The 23,831-nt window shown below is 38.5% G+C and overlaps 1 protein-coding gene across 1 annotated transcript in view; it reads right to left on the bottom strand.

Annotated features, from left to right (window-relative positions):
* The window catches only part of BUD13 (BUD13 spliceosome associated protein), a 33,247-nt gene that overhangs the window by 4,278 nt on the left and 5,138 nt on the right, over window positions 1-23,831 (bottom strand). The window contains exons 2-9 of the mRNA XM_077112832.1: window positions 23,035-23,128; window positions 20,176-20,260; window positions 15,875-16,723; window positions 8,401-8,711; window positions 7,033-7,138; window positions 6,535-6,673; window positions 6,049-6,233; window positions 5,744-5,825 (exon numbers count right to left, since the gene is read on the bottom strand). Coding sequence (XP_076968947.1) covers window positions 5,744-5,825; window positions 6,049-6,233; window positions 6,535-6,673; window positions 7,033-7,138; window positions 8,401-8,711; window positions 15,875-16,723; window positions 20,176-20,260; window positions 23,035-23,128 — 1,851 coding nt within the window. The remainder of the gene's footprint in view (window positions 1-5,743; window positions 5,826-6,048; window positions 6,234-6,534; window positions 6,674-7,032; window positions 7,139-8,400; window positions 8,712-15,874; window positions 16,724-20,175; window positions 20,261-23,034; window positions 23,129-23,831) is intronic.

Below are 23,831 nucleotides of genomic sequence, written 5' to 3'. Positions count from 1 at the left end.
ACCTATAAGAAATTACCACCTGTCGAGTTTTTGTGCAGTATCAAACAACAGATTATATCTTTCTTTTCTAACTATATGTATGAGGTTGAATTTTGATACTTGAAAAACAAACTGTTAAAAAAAAAACCTGTAAAAAAAATCCAGCTGTCTTTTATTAAAGCAGACACTGAGATCTGCAAAAATGTAAAGTGATGCCATTTTGCTCACTATTTTTTTATTTGGAAAAATATATATTTTTAAATATGACAATTATGTTAATATGCAATATTTTATTATCTAAAAAATAAACTAATAAATACTTAAACCCCATTTTAATTTTTAATATAGTAAATATGAATAGATATAACCCTCATAAAAAAAGCTTTTGGTATCCTAGGTAATTTAGGGTAATTTATAGGTGTAAAGGGATCCTGCAACTAAAAGGTTTGTAAATGACTGTGCCAGATGTTAGAACAAATGTCCTTTAGGAGCCAAGAGGAGATGGAATCTAATATGTAAGCAGAAGGACTGACTTTGAATAGGAGCACGCAGAGTTCATCCATAATAGACAGGAAGTGAGTATGTGGGTGCGATGCTGGTAGGTGGACAGATGATTGGTAGGAGTCTGTGGCACATTACAAGTGATTCACTCTTAAGTCAGTAAAAAGAATTAAGGTTCAAGAGCTGTATTTTAACAGTATAACACATATAAAGGCTCTAACCACCACAATATTATTCATCCTCTCTAAACCTTAGAAAGTATTATTTGCAGCAAACCACGTCAAAAACAAAGGGTGTAGCAAATTCACCACCTTCCCCCTGTATACGTGGGACATGACTCCCAGGGGTGTGGACCTTCCTGGCAACGTAGGACAGAAATCCTATAATGAGCTGAGACTCAGCATCAAGGGATTGAGAAAACTTTCTTGACCAAAAGGGGGAAGAGTGAAATGAGACAAAATAAAGTGTCAATGGCTGAGAGATTCCAAACAGAGTTGAGAGGTTATCCTGGAGGTTATTCTTATGCAATAAATAGGTATCACCTTGTTAGTCAAGATGTAATAGAGAGGCTGGAGGGAACTGCCTGAAAATGTAGAGCTGTGTTCCAATAGCCGTGTTTCTTGAAGATGATTGTATAATGATATAGCTTTCACAGTGTGATGTGTGATTGTGAAAACCTTGTGTCTGATGTTCCTTTTATCTACCTTATCAACAGATGAGTAGAACATATGGAATAAAAATAAATAATAGGGGGAACAAATGTTAAAATAAATTTAGTTTGAAATGCCAGTGATCAATGAAAGGGAGGAGTAAGGGGTATAGTATGTATGAATTTTTTTCTGTTTTCTTTTTATTTCTTTTTCTGAATTGATGTAAATGTTCTAGGAAATGATCATGATGATGAATATGCAACTATGTGATGATATTGTGAATTACTGATTATATATGTAGAACGGAATGATCAAAAGTTAAGAATGTTTGCATTTGTTTGGTGTTTTTTGGTATTTTAAAAAAAATTAAAAATTAATTAAAAAAAAACAAAGGGTTTTGAGCCCTGTCCTAATCAAGATGACAGATTAGGTGTCAAGATGACAGAGTGAAATGTTTCAAGGCTCTGTACCCTCACAGAAGCACTGAACAACTAGCAAGAACTGGCAAAAACACATTTTTCAAAGCTCTAGAAAATAGGGTATTAGTAACAAAGTAAGCACTGAAACAAGAAAGACAACTTAAAAGCAGCATGATCTCATGGCACCTGGCTGGTCCCTCTTCCATCCCTTCACTCAGCATGGTGCTGGCCCACACTCCAAGTGTGGGTTCCTGGTCCTAGTTCAAGAGGTAACAGAGTAACCTTTGGGCACATCCTGTGAGCATGTATGTCTGGCCAATCTTCCTGGTGACGATGGCCTGAGGGACGGGACCAGGATTTCTTGTTGCAGGCTCACCACCCAACAGAAGGCAATAGAAGGCAGTTCACAGAGCTCTCCTTCAGAACACCATGGGAGAATAGTCAAATTGTGCTGCCAGGAGTAAAGAATTGCTGCCTGTAGAACATAGTGTAGTGTCCAGGACCATAAACAAATGAAGAGGGAACATTTTTATCTGTGTAAATGGAGGAAATCCTAGAACCACCTGCATATGTATGTCAAGAAAGCATCAGAAAGGCCCCTACACTTCGGCTTCAAGCAGTTCTCTAAACTCATTGTATGGATAAATTTGGAAGCAGAGCCCTCACACAGGTCAATCTGCAAACACTGATCCAGGGGGGCCAAGACGGAGGCTTAGCAATGTGCGCGTTTTAGTTCGTCCTCCAGAACAACTACTAAATAACCAGAAACAGTACGGAACAGCTCCCGGAGCCACGTCAGTGACCAGACACACAGCGTACGCCGGTCTGGACCAGCTGGACCAGCTGCGAGCCTCCCCAGAACCGTGAGTTCTCCAAGCCGCGGCACCCGGCGCTCCTCCCCACAGGCGGCTTCCCAGAGGGAAGGGAAAGAGACTCTAAACCTGGTCAAGGCAGAGGTCGCTCATTGGGCTCGAGGAAAGGGGAAGAAACAGAGACTTTAGTGGCTGTGTCTCTATGGAGACTGCAGCCTCCGGATTCAGCGGTGGGACTTTTCAGGCTGCAACTGCCCCAGGCATAGGCAGAAACGGACTGCTTTCAGGGCTGTCTCCCACCTGTGCCTTCCCCAGGGGAGGGGTGAAGCCCAACTCAGGTGGAATACCTCCCTCAAGGAGTTCAGACCCCAGGGCTTGGTAATTTGAAGCCATTAAAACCAGCCAACCTCACCTCTGTCTCCACCACGCCCCCAGCAGGGAGAGTCTTCCAAACTTAAAGGTGCCACAACATCTTTTGCTGGTGGGACCCGCAGGCAGACAAGCGCCACATACTGGGCAGGATAAGAAAAACAGAGCCCAGAGATTTCACAGGAAAGTCTTTTAACCTGCTGGGTCTCACCCTCAGGGAAAACTGACGCAGGTGACTCCTTCCCCCTGACAGGAGGCCAGTTTAGTCCGGAAAACCCGGCTGGAGTCTATAATACCTACGTAGACCCTCCTAAGAGTGGGGAGGGAAAAGGCACCATACAAGCAGGGCAAGAAACAAGAAAACAAGAACTGAAAAATTATCCTCTGTTAAACAAAACCTAAGATAGAGGTCCAGAAAAAGCTGAACTGAAGGTCAAAGAACACATAGACAACAAATTCATCTAGCAAGAAAACCCTAGGTAAGAGAAGTGAAAGCAATCTCCAGAATAAACTAATTAAGGTAATTAAATGTCTAGACACCAGCAAAAAATAACAAATCACACCAGGAAAATTGAAGATATGGCCCAGTCAAAGGAAGAAACCAATAGTTCAAATGAGATACAAGAGCTGAAACAATTAATTCAGAATCTGCAAACACTGAGAAAGGTGTTTCTTCTTTCTCTTTTTTGTCAGCTCCTGGATTTCATGGAAAGCTCTGTCATAACACTAGCTGGATATGAGCTTAGGGAACCAAAACTTCAGAATCTAAATTCTAGTGATATAAGACATCAAAATATCGAAATGCCCAAGTTTCAACAAAATATTATGACAAAAAAATGAAAAGAAACAGAAAATAATGGACCAGGCAAAGGAGAAGATTAAAGCATTAGAAACAATCAATAAAGGGGATCAGACCTGGAACATATCAGACAAAGACCTAAAAAAAGTGGTCCTGAATATGCTCAAAGAGCTAAAAAGAAAACAGAACTAAAGGAAATTATGAAAATGACTGATGAATACAAAGAGAATAACAACAGAGGGATGTAGATCATGAAAAGGAAACAGAACTGAAGACCATAGTAACAGAAAATAAAAATTCCCTAGAGGGGTTCAACAGCAGAATGGAGCTGGCAAAAGAACGAATCAGTGAATCTGTAGATAAAACAATTGAAATTAAGTCTGTGGAGGAGAAAGAAGAATGAAGAAAAGAGAACAGACCCAGAAGAACCTGTGGGACACCATCACGCATATCAATACATGCACTGTGGGAATATCAAAAGAAGAGAAGAAGCAGCAGAGAGAGTATTCAAATAAATGACTGACAACTTCCCAAATTTAATGAAAAACATGAATATACACATCCAAGATGCTCAATGAATTCCAAACAGGATAAATCCAAGCAGACCCACAGCACACTATGTTATAACCAAACTGTTGAATGCCAATGATAAAGAGAGAATTCTGAAAGCTACAAGAGAGTAGCAATGTGTCACATACAAAGAGCCACAATAAGATTAAGTGCTGATTCTTATCAGAAACCATGGAGGCAAGAAGGCAGTGGGGTGACATATTTAAAGTGCTGAAAGTGAAAAAATGCCAGCCAAGAATTCTATATCTGACAAAAATGTCTTTCAGAAATGAGGGGGAGATTAAGACATTCCCAGATAAACAAAATCTGTGAGAGTTTGTCACCACTGGACCAGACCTACAAGAGACGCTAGAGAGAGTTTTGTCGATTGGAAGGAAAGGACAATAGACAACAGATTGAAGCTGTATGAAGAAATAAAGACCTCCAGCAGTAAAGGTAAAGACATGGATAAATATAAATGCCAGTACTATTGTATTTTGGTTTATAGCTCCACTTTTTACTTCTTATGGGATCTTAAAGGCAAATGCATAAAATGTAATGACAAATCAGAAGTTTTTGACTTGTAAAGTATAAACACGTAATTCATGACAGTAACTACATAAAGGCGGGAGATGAAGGGATATAGGAACATAGTCTGTGCACACTATTGAAGTTAAGTTAGTATTGGAGCAAATGAGATTATTATAGATTTAGGATGTCAATTTTCAGCCCTATGGTAACTATAAAGAAAATATCACATAATATGCAAGCTCACAGAGAAGAGAGTCAAGTACTAGTTGTCAGGGGTGAGGTGGAGAAATGGGAAGTTAATACAAAATTGGTATAGGGTTTTTGTTTGGGGAGATGGGAAAGTTTTAATAATACAAGTTTTACCAGAACATTGTGAATGTAATTAATCCCACTGCAATGGTATCCTTGGGAATGGTGGAAATGGGAAAGTGCATGTTTTATAAATGGTCCTAGAATTTAAAAAAAGAAAGAACAACTAAAGAGACAATGACAATTAAATGCAATACATGGTCTTGGACAGGATATTAGATCCTGTCTAATAAGGGAGAAGAAAAGGATGTTGTTGGGATATATGAAAAAACTAGAATATAGACTATAAGCCTAAAATCAGTGTTAATTTCTTAAACATGGTAACTGCACTTAAGGTGAGTATATAAGTGAATAACATTGTTCTTAGAAAATGAACATGGCAATAAGTGTTCAAGGAGCAGGATGTATACAACCTTTCAAGGGTTCAGAAAACGGACTGCTAAACAGATAGACAGATAGATAAACAGATGGATTGACAAATAAATGGTAAGTTTTACCATATTGGTAGGTCGGGGCATTTGGGGGAATAGGTGTATGTTGGAGTTCTCTTTGTGGGATTTGTATTATTTTTGTAATTACTCTGTAAGTTTGGAAGTATTTCAAAATAGAAAGTTTTTGATCTAGAGCTTTAAAAGTATTTTGAAAGAGAAACAGAAGAAGGGGGAGTGTTCTAAGCATGAGAAATAGGTTTTGTGAAACTCAAACAGAAGCAAGTAAAGTGTACCTATTAGAACAGAGAATAAAGCAGAGATTTAAGAATAGTTAGGAAAGATTAAGGTCAAATGGAAGAGAGAAAACAAAAATCCAGGAAATACTCAGGCTTACCTGTCTACTCCATCCCAGCGATATCCAGGCCAGATATTGAACCTATTGGGAGGAGGTGCTGGGCCACTATAGCGAGGTCTCACTAATGACAGGAGAGAGAAAAAAGAAGTTGGTTTACCTATACAATCCAAATCAGAGCTGGATAGTAGTTGCACCATTCAATTGAACCTAAACTCGACAAACAAATGGAATTTCTAGGTACCTGGGAACACTTTATTGGCACACAGCTATATGTTATATATATCACTCTAAAGATTCTCTTCACATAAATCACATCCATCTCCAATAGTTCCCAGAAGCCCCACCTTTCTTATTCTTGTTCTCCTTGGCCTTATTCTTCTTGATGAAGTTGGCCATGGGGTCCCCCTCCCTTTCTTGTTCTCTCAGCATCCGATCCAGGTCTTCATCATCAATATAGCGGGCCAGAGGCTTTTGCATTTCCTTCATGGCATCCTCCACATTTTGCTGCTGCTGCCGGCTCTGGGCAAGCCTGAACAAAAAGAATCAAACATGTATGATATCCTGATTAACAGTAAGACGCCTACACTGAAATAGACCATGTTACTGCATTTGGAGAATTTCTTCCCTCTAACAGCCTAGGCCAAATAATGAAAAGGGTAGAATTCCCAGAATACCAACCAGAAGTACAGAATATATTAGTATTTTAGGATGGAGAGTCAACACATAGAATTTCCTATTTCAGTTATCAACTGGGAAGGCAGAATAATGAACTAACTGGTCAGAAGAATAGAGGAACACTTGCTCTATTTTCTTTTCAATGGTTCTCTTACCCTTTTCCCCATTGGGCATACAGCTCATCTCTTTCTGAGTCCTTCTCTGCTTTTCTCCTTTGCTCTAAACGCTCCAGTTTCAAGTTCCTCTTACGACCAGACTTGTCTCGAAATACGGTTTCAGCATATTGGAATTCAGCTGCAAAGGAGAATTATACTTTTTAAGATAAATACCAGGTATCAAAATCAGAAATAATATTACCAATACATAAAAACAATCATTTGGCATTCTGATGGTGGACAAGAAATTTTTCAACTAGATCACAAGTAGTTCCTACCAACCTAGGCAACAGGCCTGAGAATTGACACTTTTCAAGGGGGAATAAGCTTGAGAACTGACACTTTTCAAGAAGGAAAAGAGCCATTCAGATCCACTGAGAAGTTAAAATAAAACAAGGCAGGGCTGAAATATGATGGCAATTAAGAGTTTAAAATACCAGGCATATAAGCTACCTTAAAAAAATAAATAAAAGCTACATGAAACATTTACATTTTTACCTTCAAACTCTATAGTTTCTTGGTCCCGTTTCTGGAGCTCCTGCTGTTCTTGCTGTATGTCAATTAACACCAACCCAGTTTTGGCCCCAGAAAACATGTGTGTAGCCTTTGCAAGGGAAAAAGGAGCATTTAACAGTCATGAGACAATGAGGCAGCAGGCTTCATAGGTATACACAGTTGCATTTTTGTCTGATAATCAGCAATAACCAAAATATAAACACTAGCTTTATATACTCATAATTAAACACAGGAGTCACAAAGTAGAAAAAGAAGAAATAAAATGTAATTCCATGGAAAATTTAAAGTATTATCAAGTTTAAGAGTATGAATCAATACAAGCCATGAACCAACAAGATTTAAAGAGAATGCTAAGCATTACTGTTCCTGACTTTTCAACATACAAACTGCAGACATGAAGATTCACTCTCATTCTACCTATCAGAAAACTGAATCAAACTTTAAGCCTTATAGTACAGACCTACACAGAAAAATTTTAAACAGTAAACGAGCAAATCTAAGATCTTTAAGTTGTATCTTTCAGGATAATAACAGAAGATAGGACCAAATGAAAATTTACTAATCTCTACTCTGTATCAAGATAGTAAACTGACCCACAAATGGAGCATCCAATATCCTAGCAGCCTATGCAATGTACTAGATTTGTTTAATGTTAAATTTGCCATGGACTAAACAGATACATAAAATGTCAAGGGCTCCAGCTGAAAACAGAGACCCAACTTTATTCACCCAAAGAAAAGAATCACACTTCCTGGGTTAGAGACAGGCTTGTCTACCCTAGCAGGACCACCTGGGCTAGAGAAAGAGGAGACCACCTGACATGTCTGCATTGGAGGGGAACATGCATACCACAGGCATCATTCACTTCTTAACTAACTCACTGGAATAAGACTGCTTATTATCATTAATACTAGTATTATTTACAACACAATGACACAGGGTTCATGTAAATTTTTTGCTAATATGGGCTTTATCATAAATTGAAAACAAAACAAAACCCAATACTCACTTCCCAGAAGATAGGATTTTTAAAGGCAGTTTTATATTTTAAGTCTCTCTTTAAGCTCTAGGTACAGAGACCCGCAGTCCAAATCAGAAATAATAATAATAAACCACCAATAATGACTCAGTGTTTATTTTATCCTAGAGACAGGGCTAAGAGTTTTACTTACCCTTACACTAACTAACTTATTTAGTTCTCACAATAACTTTCTGAAATAAGTACTACTAGTCAACATTTTACACACGAAGAAGCTGATGCTCAAAGATATTACACCTCTTCCCCAAATCACACAGATAGTAAGCAGCAGAACTGGGATTTGAATTTCTCATCAGTTTGAAAGCCCCTACCTTCTTTTCAGGAGGCTGACTCTTTCGCGGTGGAGACAAATCAGAATCAGAAGATTTGGTCCTCTGTTTCCTCCTTGGTGGAGAAAGGTCAGAATCAGAGTTCTGCTGTCTGGGTCTATTCCGTGGAGGTGACAGATCTGAATCAGAATCCTGATGCCCCAGACTTGGTTTAGGTTTATGTTGTGGGGAAGAAAGATCTGAATCAGAGGCTTTCTGGCTGTCACTTGGGTATGAAGAAGTGTCCAAGGCATGACTCTGATGTCTTGTAGGTGAAGACTTTACATGAAATTTCCTATGACTTGGGGAAGAGCCTAGAAATTAAGGAATATATTCTTTACTCTCCTTGGTGGAATCTGAAAAACAAACTTACCAAGCAAGATTGCATGTATAATATTTAGATATTACATAGTCAGTTCTCAGCTACATAAAAAAGTGAATAGAAAAAAAGACTAAAAGAAAATTGGCTTTAATACTAAACAGTGATTGCCTCCAAATGATAGAATTTTGTGGAACCTTTTTTCTGCTTCTTTATACATTTCTGTACATTCTAAAGTTTCTGCAATAAACATGTAGTACATGTAGTATAGGGTAGGGAGAATAAAAGGATATATAAAGGGATATATAATGCATTCCCCCCAGGACATAAACCTCCATGCACTCTAAGCCTCTGCCTCCCTCCTCAGAGGTGGCAGAAGCCCTGTCTCCACACCATGTAGATCTCAGGAGTCTCAGGGCAGTAGGTGATAGTACCCTTTGGTACCTGATTCGGGATTTCTCCCTATACAATGCAGGATTTTAAAAGGAGTCAAATCAAGTCCCCTGTCTCTGTCTGTCTCTCTCTTCTCAGCTCTCCAAGACTTCCCACACTTTCTCTTTTCCTCCTGTCTAAAAACCCAGACTCTTGTTGCTGAATCTGTTCCTCCTCACATCTTTGAAAGATGCCCTCTACTCTGCCTCCAGGAGAATCTCTGTTCTCCTCTGTCTGGCTTTCTATGCTTCCGAAACATTCCATTTTTGTCTAACACAGAATTCTGGACTAAGGATTCTTGTACTAAACAAGCTGTTGTCTTTGAAATTCTAAGAAGTCACCTCTAGTTTAAGCCCAAAGGAACTGGGTACATTCCATTGGGAGTGTCTCCCCCTAAAAGCCAAAGTGAGGTTTGCAGAGTAAGCAAAAGCCTTGGCTATCCTAATTAAAAGAAACTGAGCCTGTAAGAGCCAGAAACCCTACATTTTTTTAAAAATGAGCATGCAGGCTTTCTTGCACTCTGCTTTTCTGCAGTCTGCATGGCATTGGCTCTCTAATCCTAACCCGCCTGGGGCCAGCCTGAGCTACGGTTTCTGCTCCCCACTACTACTCTCCGGTACAGTTAAAATTTTGGTGGGCTTTTCTCATGTGGAAGTACTAGTAGTTAAATTTGCTTTCATTTTGTAAAATCTGAGCTGAAAAGGACCAAGGGAGACTCACTCTTGGCCCTGTCCTATTGACATTCTTTTAGAATGTCCATACCCAGAGCCCATGGATTGCCCTCCCAGGACATTCCCCCTTAAGGGGAGGCCTGCTTTTTTTGCCACATGTTCTCTCCCTCTAGCTCAATCATGTCAATACCCAGAGCTAGCACCCAGGAGATTCCCCCCATTGTCTTAGGCAGTAAGTCAGGCAATAAGTTAAGAGTACATACACCCAGGAAAATAAGTAGGTCAGCTTAGCAGCATTGAGATGGTCTCAGGCCACCCATCTCCTGAGTCTGGGAGCCCCAGGGAAGTCTGGGGATAGGATGCTTGGTCCCATATCAGCCGAGGGATCAGGGCTCAGAACAGCAGTCTAGTAACTGAGGATGCTGGGCACCAGTCCTTGAAATCTTCCTTAGAGATGGGTGATGCTTCCAAACTGTCTACCACAACATCACCTAATGAACAGCTGACGCTGGCCCATAAATGTAACAGTAAACCTCTTCTAAAAGAAGGATGGAAAAGGGCAAAAATTCCTTATATACAGCTTTTAAGGCCTTATATCAAGATAAACCCATAAAAAGCTCTTGTTTTATTAAAGTCCATTGTGGCCAAATATAAAATTTTTCTTCTAAATTATGCTCTATTTTTAGCCCTCAGGAAAAAGAAAACTTAAAAGCCTCTTTTTCCTTTGCCAGAAAAAATGGGAAATGTCAATAGTCAATATAAACTATAAAAGACAGGGAAGCATAACCTTCCAATGGGACTCTCAATCACAATACCATCCTCCAGTCTGTGTAAGACAAGGAAAAAATTCCCTATGCCCAAATATCTATGGCTTCCTATCAAAACAAGTAGCTAAGAGGGACTTATAGCTTCTATTATGCCCATGTCTCAATTCTATTAAAAGAAAAACACCTGTTTATTAAAAGGCATGAAATTATGCCACTAAGCCAGTTAACTGTAATAAGCTAACAGAAATCACTCAGGAGAAAGAGAAAAACCCAGTAATCCAGGGGAGGCTAGTGGAAGCCCAAAAGATTACTAATGTAAACTCAGATTTCCAGGAAGGTCAAATTTTGCTGGGAACTCATTTCATCAGTCATCTGCCTGACATTCGGAGAAAGCTGTAAAAGCTCTCCATAGACTCGCAAACTCCCACTAATAATTTACTAAAAACTGCCTTTTCTGTCTTTAGCAATTGAAACAAAGCTGAGGAGGAAGAGAAGGCAAAGAGAGGTGCACAAAAGACCACAGAACAGGCTCAGCTTATTGCAGTCACTGTTAACAGCACCTTGTCCCCTCGAAGTTACCCAAATCTTGGCTCCAAGTCTCAAGGGTTTTCCTTTAACTGTGGATCAGAGGGACATTGGTGAAGAGTATGCCAGAAACCTCACGACAATCCTCAATCTTGGGACCCACCAGGGCCTTGCCCCAAGTGCCATCAACATGGGCTTTGGGCCTGAGAGGAAGGCAGAATAGCCCCTCGAGTGAAGAAGACTGAGGGTACCCAGGGTCATGTATGCCTCTGCTGACACAACTTAAAGGAGCCCCGGTGACACTCAATGGAACAGATAAGACTATTAATTTCTTAATTAACACTGGAGTCACTCTGTCCTAAACTGTCACTCTGGACTTACCTTCACTCAGACTTGCCTAGTTATGGAAGTTAATGGTAAAGCCAAAACTAAGCACTATTCCTCTCCTTTGTAGGAAGTTCTAGTGTCCCATCAATTTCTCTTTGTCTCTGTATGCCCCACCCCCTTCTAGGGAGGGATCTTCTTCACTTTAAAACTAGTAAACCCAGCTAGTATTTACCCTTCATTTTCCCCCAAGGTCCCTACTAAATCAAGGCCTCATAGCATCCCAAAGGAAATCCTTAAGCAAAGAAACTTGTCTGTATGGAATGAAGGCATCCCAGGGTGAGTCCAACAGCCCTTGAATGCATTCAAATTTTCAGTCCTAAATCTTAAAAACTCATTTTATATCCCTCTTCACCCTAACTCACAATACTTACTTGCTTTTAAATAGCAAAGACTTAAAAATAAAATTTCCACTCTACGCACTTAAACAATGCTGCCCCAATTTTCAAAATAATCCCTATATCTTTAAAAACACCTTAGCAACAGACCTTACTGGCCTCCAACTGCCTCAAAGTACAGTCTTGCAATATGTTAACTTTGTAAACTAACATATTCCTAATATAAAGTGATTTTCTGTTGTAAACATTATTACAATGGATATGGATATGGAAAGTTACAGTAAGTTTTTCAAACCACCACTACAGGTCCTGAATATGTGGAAAATAGTGAAGAATGTTAAAAAGTAAGTTTTGTCTACAGTCACTGCTAACTACAAAAGTTATAAAAAGTATATAAATGAATTCTGCCTGTCATAATTAATGCTGCTGTTAAACTGCTCTTAATGAAAGGTTATAAAAAGTTTTTCTTGACCACCTAAGTACTCTATCTAAAAAACAGGTTAACAGTATCATTTCTTAATGTTCAGGTTAAGCTTATCATCCTTTATTTCAGAAACAAGTCCTCTCACTCTTAAAGAAAAACTGTTACAAAAGATTTGTTCTCTCACCTTGTAAAAATGAGGTGCTAAAACAGATTAACATATAAAAAGTTTAAGAAATACACAATAATTAAAATTTTTTCCTTGATTGAACACCATAAGTACTTGGAATCTTGGGTAGGACATGAGATTTTGTTGGTTTGCCCAGAGTGATGCCCTGATGAATCCCAGGGTGATTTGATCAGTGAGTGGAAAATTATTTGCAAAGTCCTCTTCAGGGAATGGTGAGAACGGGGAGAAATTCAACTTCCCCAAGTTGAATTCTTGATATTCTCACAAGCAGTGTGGACAACCAAAGCTATAGGCTGAGCCCCCATTCTTGGGGTTTGTTCATATGAAACTTAACCCCACCAAACAATAGGTCAAGTCTACTTAAAACTTAGGCCTAAGAGTCACCCCCAAGAGAGTCTCTTTTGTTGCTCAGATGTGGCCTCTCTCTCCAGCCAACACAACAAGCAATCTCACCACCCTCCCCCTGTCTACGTGGGACATGACTCCCAGGGGTGTGGACCTTCCTGGCAACGTGGGACAGAAATCCTGGAATGAGCCGAGACTCAGCATCAAGGGATTGAGAAAAACCCTAGAATGAGCTGAGACTCAGCATCAAGGGATTGAGAAAACCTTCTGGACCAAAAGAGGGAAGAGCAAACTGAGACAAAGTGTCAATGGTGGAGAGATTCCAAACAGAGTCGAGAGGTTATCCTGGAGGTTATTCTTATGCATTAAGTAGATATCACCTTGTTATTCAAGATGTAGTAGAGAGGCTGGAGGGAACTGCCTGAAAATGTAGAGCTGTGTTCCAGTAGCCATGTTTCTTGATGATAACTGAATAATGATATAGCTTTCACAATGTGACTGTGTGATTGTGAAAACCTTGTGTCTGACGCTCCTTTTATCTACCATGTCAACAGACAAGTAGAACATATGGAATAAAAATAAATAATAGGGGGAACAAATGTTAAAATAAATTTAGTTTGAAATGCTAGTGATAAATGAAAGCGAGGGATAAGGGGTATGGTATGTATAATTTTTTTTTCTGTTATCATTTCTTTTTCTGTTGTCTTTTTATTTCTTTTTCTGAATTGATGCAAATGTTCTAAGAAATGATGAATATGCAACTACGTGATGATATTGTGAATTACTCATTATATACTTAGAACAGGATGATATGTTAATGTTTTTGTTTGTTCTTTTTTTAATTAATAAATAAATTTAAAAAATTTTTCTAGCCTGTTTGCTAAATTTGCATGAGTTAAATGTTATTCATATACTTAAAAATTGCTTAAAATTCGTTAAGACTTAATATTCTCAATGTCCATGTTATATTCTAATACTTATCTGCATAACAACTAAATTTACTTATCATTACACTACTTTAAGGCTTCACTAAAAGGACAGGTGGTCAGTTATAAGTTAGAACTTCATTTCAACAAAAAACTTTAAAGGAGAAAGAGGGCAAGCATACAAATTATGTCCTACCTGTTAATTAACCTAACCTTAATGAATGTGTAAAGGTAAAACAAGTCAAAACTTCTACTATAGTTTGTAATTAATAACCCCAATATAAAATAATTGTCAAATGTTTTTATTTCTATAAGTAAATTCATTTAAAATGCTCTTAAAAATTAAAGCCTAGGGCAACGGTGGCTCAGTGGCAGAGTTCTCGCCTGCCATGCCAGAGACCTGGGTTCGCTTCCCAGTACCTGCCCATGTGAAAACACAAACAAACAAACGAAAGAATTAAAGCCTAAAGTGTAAACTCTTAAAGCTACCATACTTACTCCTAAGTTTTAACTATGATTTCTCAGTTTTGAAATACTTTGCTCTTTACATAACCTAGGAGTTCCCTAGAACTTTAAGTATCTGTGTAATACCCAAAGCTCAAAGTTTTCCAGCTCTAAAAGTCAATATTATTCCATACATCAACTTGTAAGTGATGCTGATCTAGTTAAGACTAAGCTATATTTTAAAATTATTAAACTTCCCCACTTAGGGAATTCCCCCTATTCTCTTAAGCACGGAGGGTCCCCAATTTAACAAGGCAAAATCCTACCCCCAGAAACTTGAGCTCAAAAAGCAAAGCTCTAAAAAAAAAAAAGGAAAAAAGAAAAAAACTAAGCCTATTTAATTCTGCATGCTCACAGAGCAGTGTAAAAAAAAACAAAGCTTTCTCTCAATTTACCACCACCAAGAAATACTCAAATCTTCTAAGTACAATGCTCTTATCAACTAAAATAGTGATAATTCTTTGCCCTGGCCATCAAGAAAATAATACTAACATCTCTGAGGGAATAATCTGGCCAACACAGCAGCCAAGGGTGCAAGCCCAATCAATCAAGCCCTTTCTAATCCCCATTCCCATACCTCTTAACTTTACCCTCTTATTCCCTAATTAGCACTAATGAGCCACCCAGCTAAAATTCACTCTTGGACCTGAAAGATGGTCTATTCCTTCCCTCTTCCCCAGTCTCACTTGACTAATGCCTCTCCTAGGCCCGTTCACTTCTGTTCTTTTGCTATTGATCGGCCCCTGCATTTTTAAGCTTCTTACCAAATTTATTTCTTCCAGACTAGAATACTTTCAACCAAATCAATGCTGATTACAAGGATTACCAGTACTTCCAACCACCCCTCTGGAGTCCTCCCCTCTCTGCTTAAATGAGATGCCCAGAGATTTTCACGCCCCATCAAGCATGGCCTATACCCCCCTAACAAACCAGAAGACAGATCACTGTCCCACAGCACCCCTTAAGATTAAGGGGTAAGAACTCTGAGGGGGAATTTGAAACAGGCTAGAACAGGGAGAGAGGGGAAAGAAAAAACAGCAAAGGAGCCTCTGAACAAGGATGGGTAATCAAGGTCTGGCACAGACACCAAGCTGAGTGCTACCCACTTACAGGAAACACCCAGTGGCAGCCAACCCATCTAAAGCCAAATGACCTCCACCTGAGTGAGTTATCTACTGAGAAAGGCGAAATCAACAGACCCACCCAAATGCATTATCTACCACCAGGCAACACCCTGGGGGAGGCAGGAGGAGGGTAAAAGAAAGAGACCCAAACAGGGAAGGGGGAAGGAGAATAAGTAAAGCTAATCTACATAAGTAAATGATCCCACATTGCCTATTGTCTTTCACCTAGCTCACTTCGGTCTTTTGTGAGAGTACCTGCGTGGCCTCCTACATTTCTACATGTGTATCTAATAAATTTCCTGACTGCTTACTCAAAAAAAAAGAGAAGACATAAAAACTTTTCTCCTTGCCACTGTCATGTTTTAACTCTCCTGAGTACAACTTCTCTCCATTTCCCTACAGTTTTCAAAATTTCTCCAAAGAAACTCTATTTTCATTACTAAAGATAATCCCTACCTAACAAAACAAATAAAAGATCCAAAAGAAAGCCCCTAAGAAGTAGGTCCCTCTCATGGACAGTCATATGCTCACCTGGAGAATCATGCTGCTTCTTATTTCCAAAATGGGTTTTGGCTTGCCTTTTTTGTGGAGAAGAGAAGTCCAAATACTCATATTTGTTGTTCTTTGGGAGGGAAGAATGGGTGGGTCCTGGCTCCTTCCAGTGTAAAGAAGACTTGCTAGAGGTTCTTTCTGAGACTTGATTGCTTTTGGTTTTGGACAGTGTATGAGGGACATTAGAAGACAAATCAGGGGAGTCATGCTGGACCCTCCTCCTCAGTTGTGACATGTCCAAGGAATCAAGAGTCCTTTTGGATTGAGATGTGTCAAGGGAGTTGTTGCAGGCCTTTCTGAGTGTTGAAGCATCTATGGAGTCATGACGTACCCTCCTGGTGGGGGATGGATCTGGTGAGTCATGACGGGCTTTCCTAGGAGATACATCCAAAGAATTACAATGAGGCTTCCAGGGAGGAGAAGGATCTGGTAAATCATGACGGACCTTCCTGGGTGGCAAAGCATCTGAGGAGTCATGACGGACCCTCCTGGGAGGAGATGGATCTGGAGAATCATGATGGACCCTCCTGGGGGGAGACAGATCTGGAGAATCATGACGGACCCTCCTGGGGGGAGACAGATCTGGAGAATCATGACGGACCCTCCTGGGCGGAGACAGATCTGGAGAATTATGACGGATCCTCCTGGGGGAAGACAGATCTGGAGAATCATGACGGACCCTCCTGGGGGAAGACAGATCTGGAGAATCATGACGGACCCTCCTGGGGGAAGACAGATCTGGAGAATCATGACAGATCCTCCTAGGAGATGATGCATCTGGAGTATCATGACGAAAATGCCTATGAAAGGGTAGGTCTTCATTGTGGCCTAAACACAAAGAGCAGACAGTCAGATTCCCACAAAATGCTCTGTCCACTAAAACATCCCCAGCAGCACACATATCAAAACTACTCAAAAAACCCAAAAAGTCTGCACAGCTCTTCTGCCTAAGAGCAACAAATCAGCACTCACGAATATCTTAAGAATAATCCCTTTTATTTGTATACCAAGTCATAAGTTTAATTACATTTTTTATTATACTCTGTGAGAAAAATAGGTATTTTTATTTTATAGACATGAAAATAGAGGCTCTGGGGAGTTGAGTGATTTCTTACCTAAAGTCACACAGCTACTAAGGTGAAGAAGACAGGCTAGAATCCAACACTTTCAACTCCCAAAACAATATTCTTTCCAAACTCTTATTTGTGCAGAGAATTCCAAGTCAGAGACTCCTACTGATACTTAGCTTACATAATTTATGGTTTATAGTCACTCGTCTTTCAAAAGGCAAATTGACTAAACCTGTGCCACAACAAAAGGAAATGCTGCTATTTAATCAATGGCATTATGTGCCTTGTTGGAAGGGAAAAACTCACCAGAAAAAAGGAAGAATCTAACATTTATTGATCACTTACTACATGCCCAATGTTTTATATAAATTGTTTCACATGCCTAAGAAATAAATATTATTGTCCCCTAGATGGAACTGATGTGGAAGCTGTCATCAGAGAGATGAAGCAATTTGTCAAAGTCAAATTAGATTGAATCATGTCTCCCACAAAGACATATTCAAGTCTTAAAACCCAGTCTTGTGGATGTGAACTCATTTGTAAATGAAACCTCTGAAGATCCTATTAAGATAAGACCAAACTAAATTCGGGTGGGTCTTAATCCAATTTAACTGGAGTCTTTATAAGCAAAGGAATTTTGGACATGGAAAAAGAAATCATGGGGAGAAAGAGACAGATTGCCATGTGTCAGAGGCAGAGACTGATCACTAGCAAGCCACCATCAGAATGTTACAGACTTCAGAAGGTATGGCCTAACAATATCTTGATTTTGGACTTCTAGCCTCCAAACAATGAGCCAATAAAGTCTGTTGTTTAAACCAACCAGTCTGTGGTATTTGTCATAACAGCCCTGGCAAACTAATATGATCATATTGCCATCTTAAAATTCATGCACCATCTTAAAAAGCATCTGGTTAAGGAAAGAGTTTGAGACTTTTAATGTTCGAAGCCATAATAGAATGAAACATTTATAGTAACCTGGGACATTTCCAAAATCCAATTCTTCCTCTTCCTCTAATTCTCATCATTGAGTTTCATGGTCCAAATACAAATACAAGTTGGGAAAGAGTCAATGAATACTTTTTAAATTTGATGAATTAAATCAAGTCAACCCCTTCACTTTGGGAAATAGGCCTATCTAATTGGAATCAATCCTACAGGAAATACACTGACATCTGTGGGGGAAGTGACAGTACATCTACTTCATGAAGTTGATAATTTTCATGATATTCATTAAAAGGAGGTTAGGGTCAGATCAGTGAGGATATTCATGAATGGGGCTGAGGCCATGAGAATAAGAGAAAAAGGACTATACGTGCGTGTTTTCTATGTATCTGCGTAAGTGTGTATCTGTGTGTGTATGTGTGTGTAGCCACCTATTGGTATCAATCACTTCCTAGACCTACAGATATGGAGACTAGAAGAATTCTTTTGGATAAAGGATTGTGGAAAAAACTGGAAAAAGGATAAGGCAGACGACAGAAGATAACAGTGAAAAGGATTCTGATAAAAGAATTCTGATAAAGAAATTTTCATTCATAAAGCTATTAAATAATTTACTGAAAATTAACTAAGGCAATGGTGATTACAAATCTATAACCAATTGTCACTTTTGTTAGGCATTTTTTTCTAATCAGAATTATATGATAATTAACAAATGAAACAGAGTTTAAAACAGATTAATCCTATTTAGTAATTAATTTTTTCACTCTCCACATGGGAAAAAGAAACAAGCATCAAGGACAAACTGGAGTTAATCAACTCCCAAGATCCTTGTTTATAAAGAAATGAATACAGGGGATACAAATCCAGCAAGCTTCCATTGGCTACAGAGAGCCTGCATGACTGCTGGTTCCAGGCTGTGACTCACTGGAACGAAGTATTTCTTAACCTGTGTCTCTTAGTAGTTAAGTCTACCTACCAAGTTCTTGGAAAAGGGGAGAAAAACTGCTAAGACTCCAGTAATGATTTATCAAAGAGCGGTAGGCTGCAAGAATCAAATACCTATCAGCAATTCAACAATTCAATAAATATTTATTAAAGGCATCTACTTGCAATAGGCAGTGGGAATACCCAAGGCAAATAAAACTAGGTCTCTGCCCTCAAAATGACAACCCACTAGGAAGAAACAGACATGGGAAACAAATGTTTCTTATCCAGGTCTCAAGAACACACAAAAAAAGGAAGGTTTTGTATGTTAAATTATTAGCTTAAAGAGAGGGTACAGAGTGGACAAGTGGTGCAAAGAACAGTATAAAATACCATTATTTAAAGAAAGATTAAAGATTTACTAACACAAATAAAAAGGACAGAAAACACTGGTCCTTGAACCATACATGACTACCTTACTCTGCAGGAGTATAAAGGTTGCTGAAGTCTTCAAACGCCATTTCTCTAATTCTTGTAAACTCTTCCCCAAGCCCTGCCTATATTTCAAATGTACTCCTAGTCTAAACCAGAGAGGAATGGGTGCTATAAAAACTTCCAAATGAATCCCTTCCTGACCTCAGTAACCCTACACTGAAATGTAAGGGAAGTAACTGAAATGTAAGGGAAGTAGGGATACCTGATGTAGCCATTTGGAGACTATATGTACCCCAAAAAGGATCATGTTCTTTTTATCCATTGCTGTGGGTGCAGACTTATTGTTGGTAAGACCTTTTGATTAGGTTATTTCGACTGAGATGTGGCCAACTTCTTTCAAAATGGGTCTTAATCCTTTTACTGGAGTCTTTTATATGCAGATAAAGGACACACAGAAAACCTCAGAAAAGCTGAGAGGAAGCCACTGAAGCCATAAATTGAAAGCAACAAAACCCAGGAGAGAAGGACCAGTAGACGCTGCCATGTGCCTTGCTATCTGACAGAAGAGTCCAAACTCACTGGTAATCAGTCTTCAGAGAAGGTATTATTCTGTTGATGCCTTAAATGGGACATTTTCACAGCCTTAAAACTGTAAATTTGCAAGCTAATAAATCCTCTTGTAAAAGGCAGTCCATTTCTGGTATATTGCATTTTGTGAGCATTAGCAAACCAAAACACTCCGTGTCTCAGGTCCAACATCTTACTACCTCTACGGAAATCCTGACTTCTTTCCCACAATATTTTTCAGGACCAGTGACACCAAAACAAACAGTACATTTCTCTAAGAGAAAGTATAGAATAAAAATAGGTCTCCCCATAACCGATTGATTCAGTTGTTGAACTCACCTCCCAGAAGCTTCCATTTGGCACTGGAACGAAAAGCCTCCATCTGCTTTATCTCTTCTGGCCGCTCATCCACAAACTCAGCCACCTGCAGAAGAATGCTACATTGAGGAAATCTACAGGGCCCAGCCAAGGAGAACTGCAGTTTCAAGAACCTGAAGCTCTGACCATTCCCATCCTAATATACATGGTGTACATATATCCAAAGTGATCATGAAGAAACACATAGTGGCCTTCAGTTATGCTTGCAGTTTAAACATCTGATTGTCACTGGGCTCGTTTAATTACAGATCTTTCTCTGACTAATAGATTTCCCTCCAAAGGTTATTTTCTATCATCCAAACTTCCCAACAAATCTGGACTCTTCTCCATGGTATACCGATAAACAATCACTTACCTAATTCCTCTCTGAACGTCTCACTGACAGGAAATTTGTTCTTGCAAGGCAAGTTCACTGCATTTTTAGACAGTTCTAAAAAGTTCTTGATTTTATTGGATCACTATCTATCTTCCTATAACTTTTCAATTGATCATAGTTCTGACTCTGACGCAAATGATCCCCTTTCCACATGACAGACATTCAGAGATGACAGGCAGAACAATTTTTAGTTAAAGAGTAGCCAACAACGAGCAAGGAACTGTCTTTTGTGATTTACTCATATTATCTCACTCAAGCCCTGCAAGGAAAAGCTCCATATAACTAAAAAGCAAACTGCAACTCGGAAAAGTTAAGTAACTTTCTCACTGTCACAGGTTAGTGAGCAGTAGAACTAAAATTCAAAGGCAGGTCATAATTCCTCTCTACTTCTTTTCTTCCCTCAAAATCCTATTACTCTTCCTCATATAACCTAGATTTGAGATCACTCACTGAGCATTAAAAGCACAGGCTTGCTTCAAGCAAGGTGAACTGAGATCTATATACCCATCTCTGACACTCAGTATTTGTGTAACCTTTGACAAATTACTTTCTCTCAGTCTTGATTTCCTCATTTATAAAAACAGGATTCAGAGGACTGTTGTGAGGATTCAATGAGATAATTCATGTAAGTTTATCACAGTGCTTGGCACATGGTAAATGCTTGAAAACTTCTACCTGTTAGTTATTCCCACGCTGCCACTGATCTTGTGGTTGTTATAATTATTTTGCCATTATTATTGTTGGGAAGGGGGAGAAGATGGTCTTATAGAAAAACAAATGAATTCAATAATCAAGATATGTTTTGCCCAGTGCAGAGAACAGTGGGGCTAAAACCTCCCTTTTATAGTTTTGGGCAACCATAAAAGCAAAGGATGATTTTAATAGACTTGATTACATAAAGACTGGAATAAATATCAGAAGCTATAATAAACTAAAAGAAAAGAAAAATGACAAAATAGAAAAAAATACTTACAACATATAAACAGATAATATGTTCTTATTACATAATGACCAAAAATCAGTGGAAAAAAAGATTAAAATTCCAATTTTCTAAAAACGGGACAAAGAAGAAATAGGAAATTCACAAAATAAAAATGTCCAAGGAACATAAGAAAAATTAATCACTTCACTATTGTTTAATGAAACTGTTGTCCACCTACCAAACTGGCATAGGTTTGCTGTGTTTTCTTGTTTTTAATAATACTCTAGTACTCATGAAGAAGAGAGGAAGCTGGCATCTTCATACATCTCTACTGGGATTGTAAATCGGTACCTTTTGGAAAGCAATATGGGGACATAATTCAAAAGGACCATACTCTCTGACCCATCAATTTCATTGGAACAAAGAAATAAACAATTCCTGCAATAATTTAGGTACAAAATATTTATCAAAGAATTATGATATTTTAAAACTGGAAGCAACCTATGTGTCCAGTTATAACACAGGTTAAATTAATATATATATATATAGAACTATTTTACAACCATTAAAAATCATAGTCTCAAAGAAAATTTTAAGATGTTACTAAGTATTCAGAACAAATTATTAGTGAAAGAACAGACATGAAAATCATATATACAATATGATCCCAATTATGTTCAAAAAATAAAATATAACTATATATAGTCTATGAAGAGAAAAAACTAAAAAGATATGTATTGAAATGCTACCAGTTGTTCTCTCCAGATGGTCATAGTATAAATGATTATTATATTCCTTTGAAAACTTTAGACTTTCTTATAATTTCCAAATATTCTATAGTAAATATGTATTGCTTTGATAAAAAAGAACAATAAATATTATAAATATTTTATTGGGTTTTAGTGATTTGCTCTAAAACTAAATTTACTCCTTATGATCACTATTTCCCTTCTAATTACTAACAAACCATCTTTTAAATGTGTTTCCTCCCTGTGCTTAACAACACTTAGTGCATATGTGAAATATATCTCTAACATCATCACATTGATAAAATAATTTAGAATTCAATCTCCCCTTTGTGACTTCTAAACTACAGGCACTACATTCTATTAATCCACCTAGCTCAAGTACTTAGGCAAGAGTATACAATTTTAAAGCTTAAATAAATCCTTGAATAAAAGGGGAAAATAAAAAGTTCCCCCTAATTGAACCTGAACATAGTTTTTAAACTAAAGTCCAACAAACTGAACCATGGCTAATTCTAATCACGGTTCTATCGCTGAGGTTGAGGAAGTTCTGCTTCTTTCTGTGATTAGTTCTTATTTCTAGGCCAATGGACTCTCCAAAACAGAGAAGTCAATGTATTGGCATCATCAAAGAAGACTATCTTAAACAGTTCTTTGGAAATTGTCACCTGCTCTCTGGCCTCAAATTTCCCCCATGCAAATCTATCCTGCACTTGTAGCAGAGATTGAGAAGCTTGCATCATTTCAAAATTCTGACAGCTCAAAAAGATACATACCACTGGCATATCTCCATCATCTTCCTCTTCCTCCTTTTCTGGTTTAGTGATGGAGATAGCTGTCCAGCTCACATCATCATCTACAATTCTCATTCTAAATGTGAGAATTAAAAAGATCAAAGAGGAAAAGTTATTCTCAGATAGCAACATAACATTTTTCCATTGATTTTAGGCTAAACTTCAAGTCCTACAAGATCATGCATGGTCCAGTCTTTGTCTATAGTGCCAACTTCATCTCACACCATTGCCCCCTCAGTTCACTACCACACTGGCCATCCGGTGGTGTCTGGAATGGGTCAAATTTCTTACTGTATCAGTTTTCACATATGCAGTTCCCTCTGCCTGATCTACTCTTCTCATTCTTTACCAGGAAACCCTTAAGCACTCTTCAAGCCCTAGCATAAATAAAACTGCTTTGGGGATACCTCCCTTGACTGCTCTTCTTCCCAAGATTAAGATCCTCTATTACACACTCTCAAAAAACTTTCGTTGCATTTATCACAAAGAAATTAAATCAACAGTTGTGTAATTAGTTGTTTAAAGCCTGCATTCTCAATAAACCGTGAGCTCCATCAGAATAGGGGCTATATCTTGCACATGGAGACATCCTCAATACTGCAGGTAACTGGCCCTCAATACTGCAGTTAAGTGGCATAAGAAATATTAAAAACATGTTTGTTAAACCGATGAACTATGGATGAGCCCAAAGAGTAACAATGGCTGTCATTATGTTAAGGCAAGAACCAAACTAGGACAGAAAACAGATTCGTTCGTTGTAACTATTTGACTTCATTGGG

This window comes from Tamandua tetradactyla, chromosome 8 (genome assembly GCF_023851605.1).
Source record: "Tamandua tetradactyla isolate mTamTet1 chromosome 8, mTamTet1.pri, whole genome shotgun sequence".
Classification (NCBI taxonomy): domain Eukaryota; kingdom Metazoa; phylum Chordata; class Mammalia; order Pilosa; family Myrmecophagidae; genus Tamandua; species Tamandua tetradactyla.
This window is presented reverse-complemented; position numbering and strand designations above follow the sequence as displayed.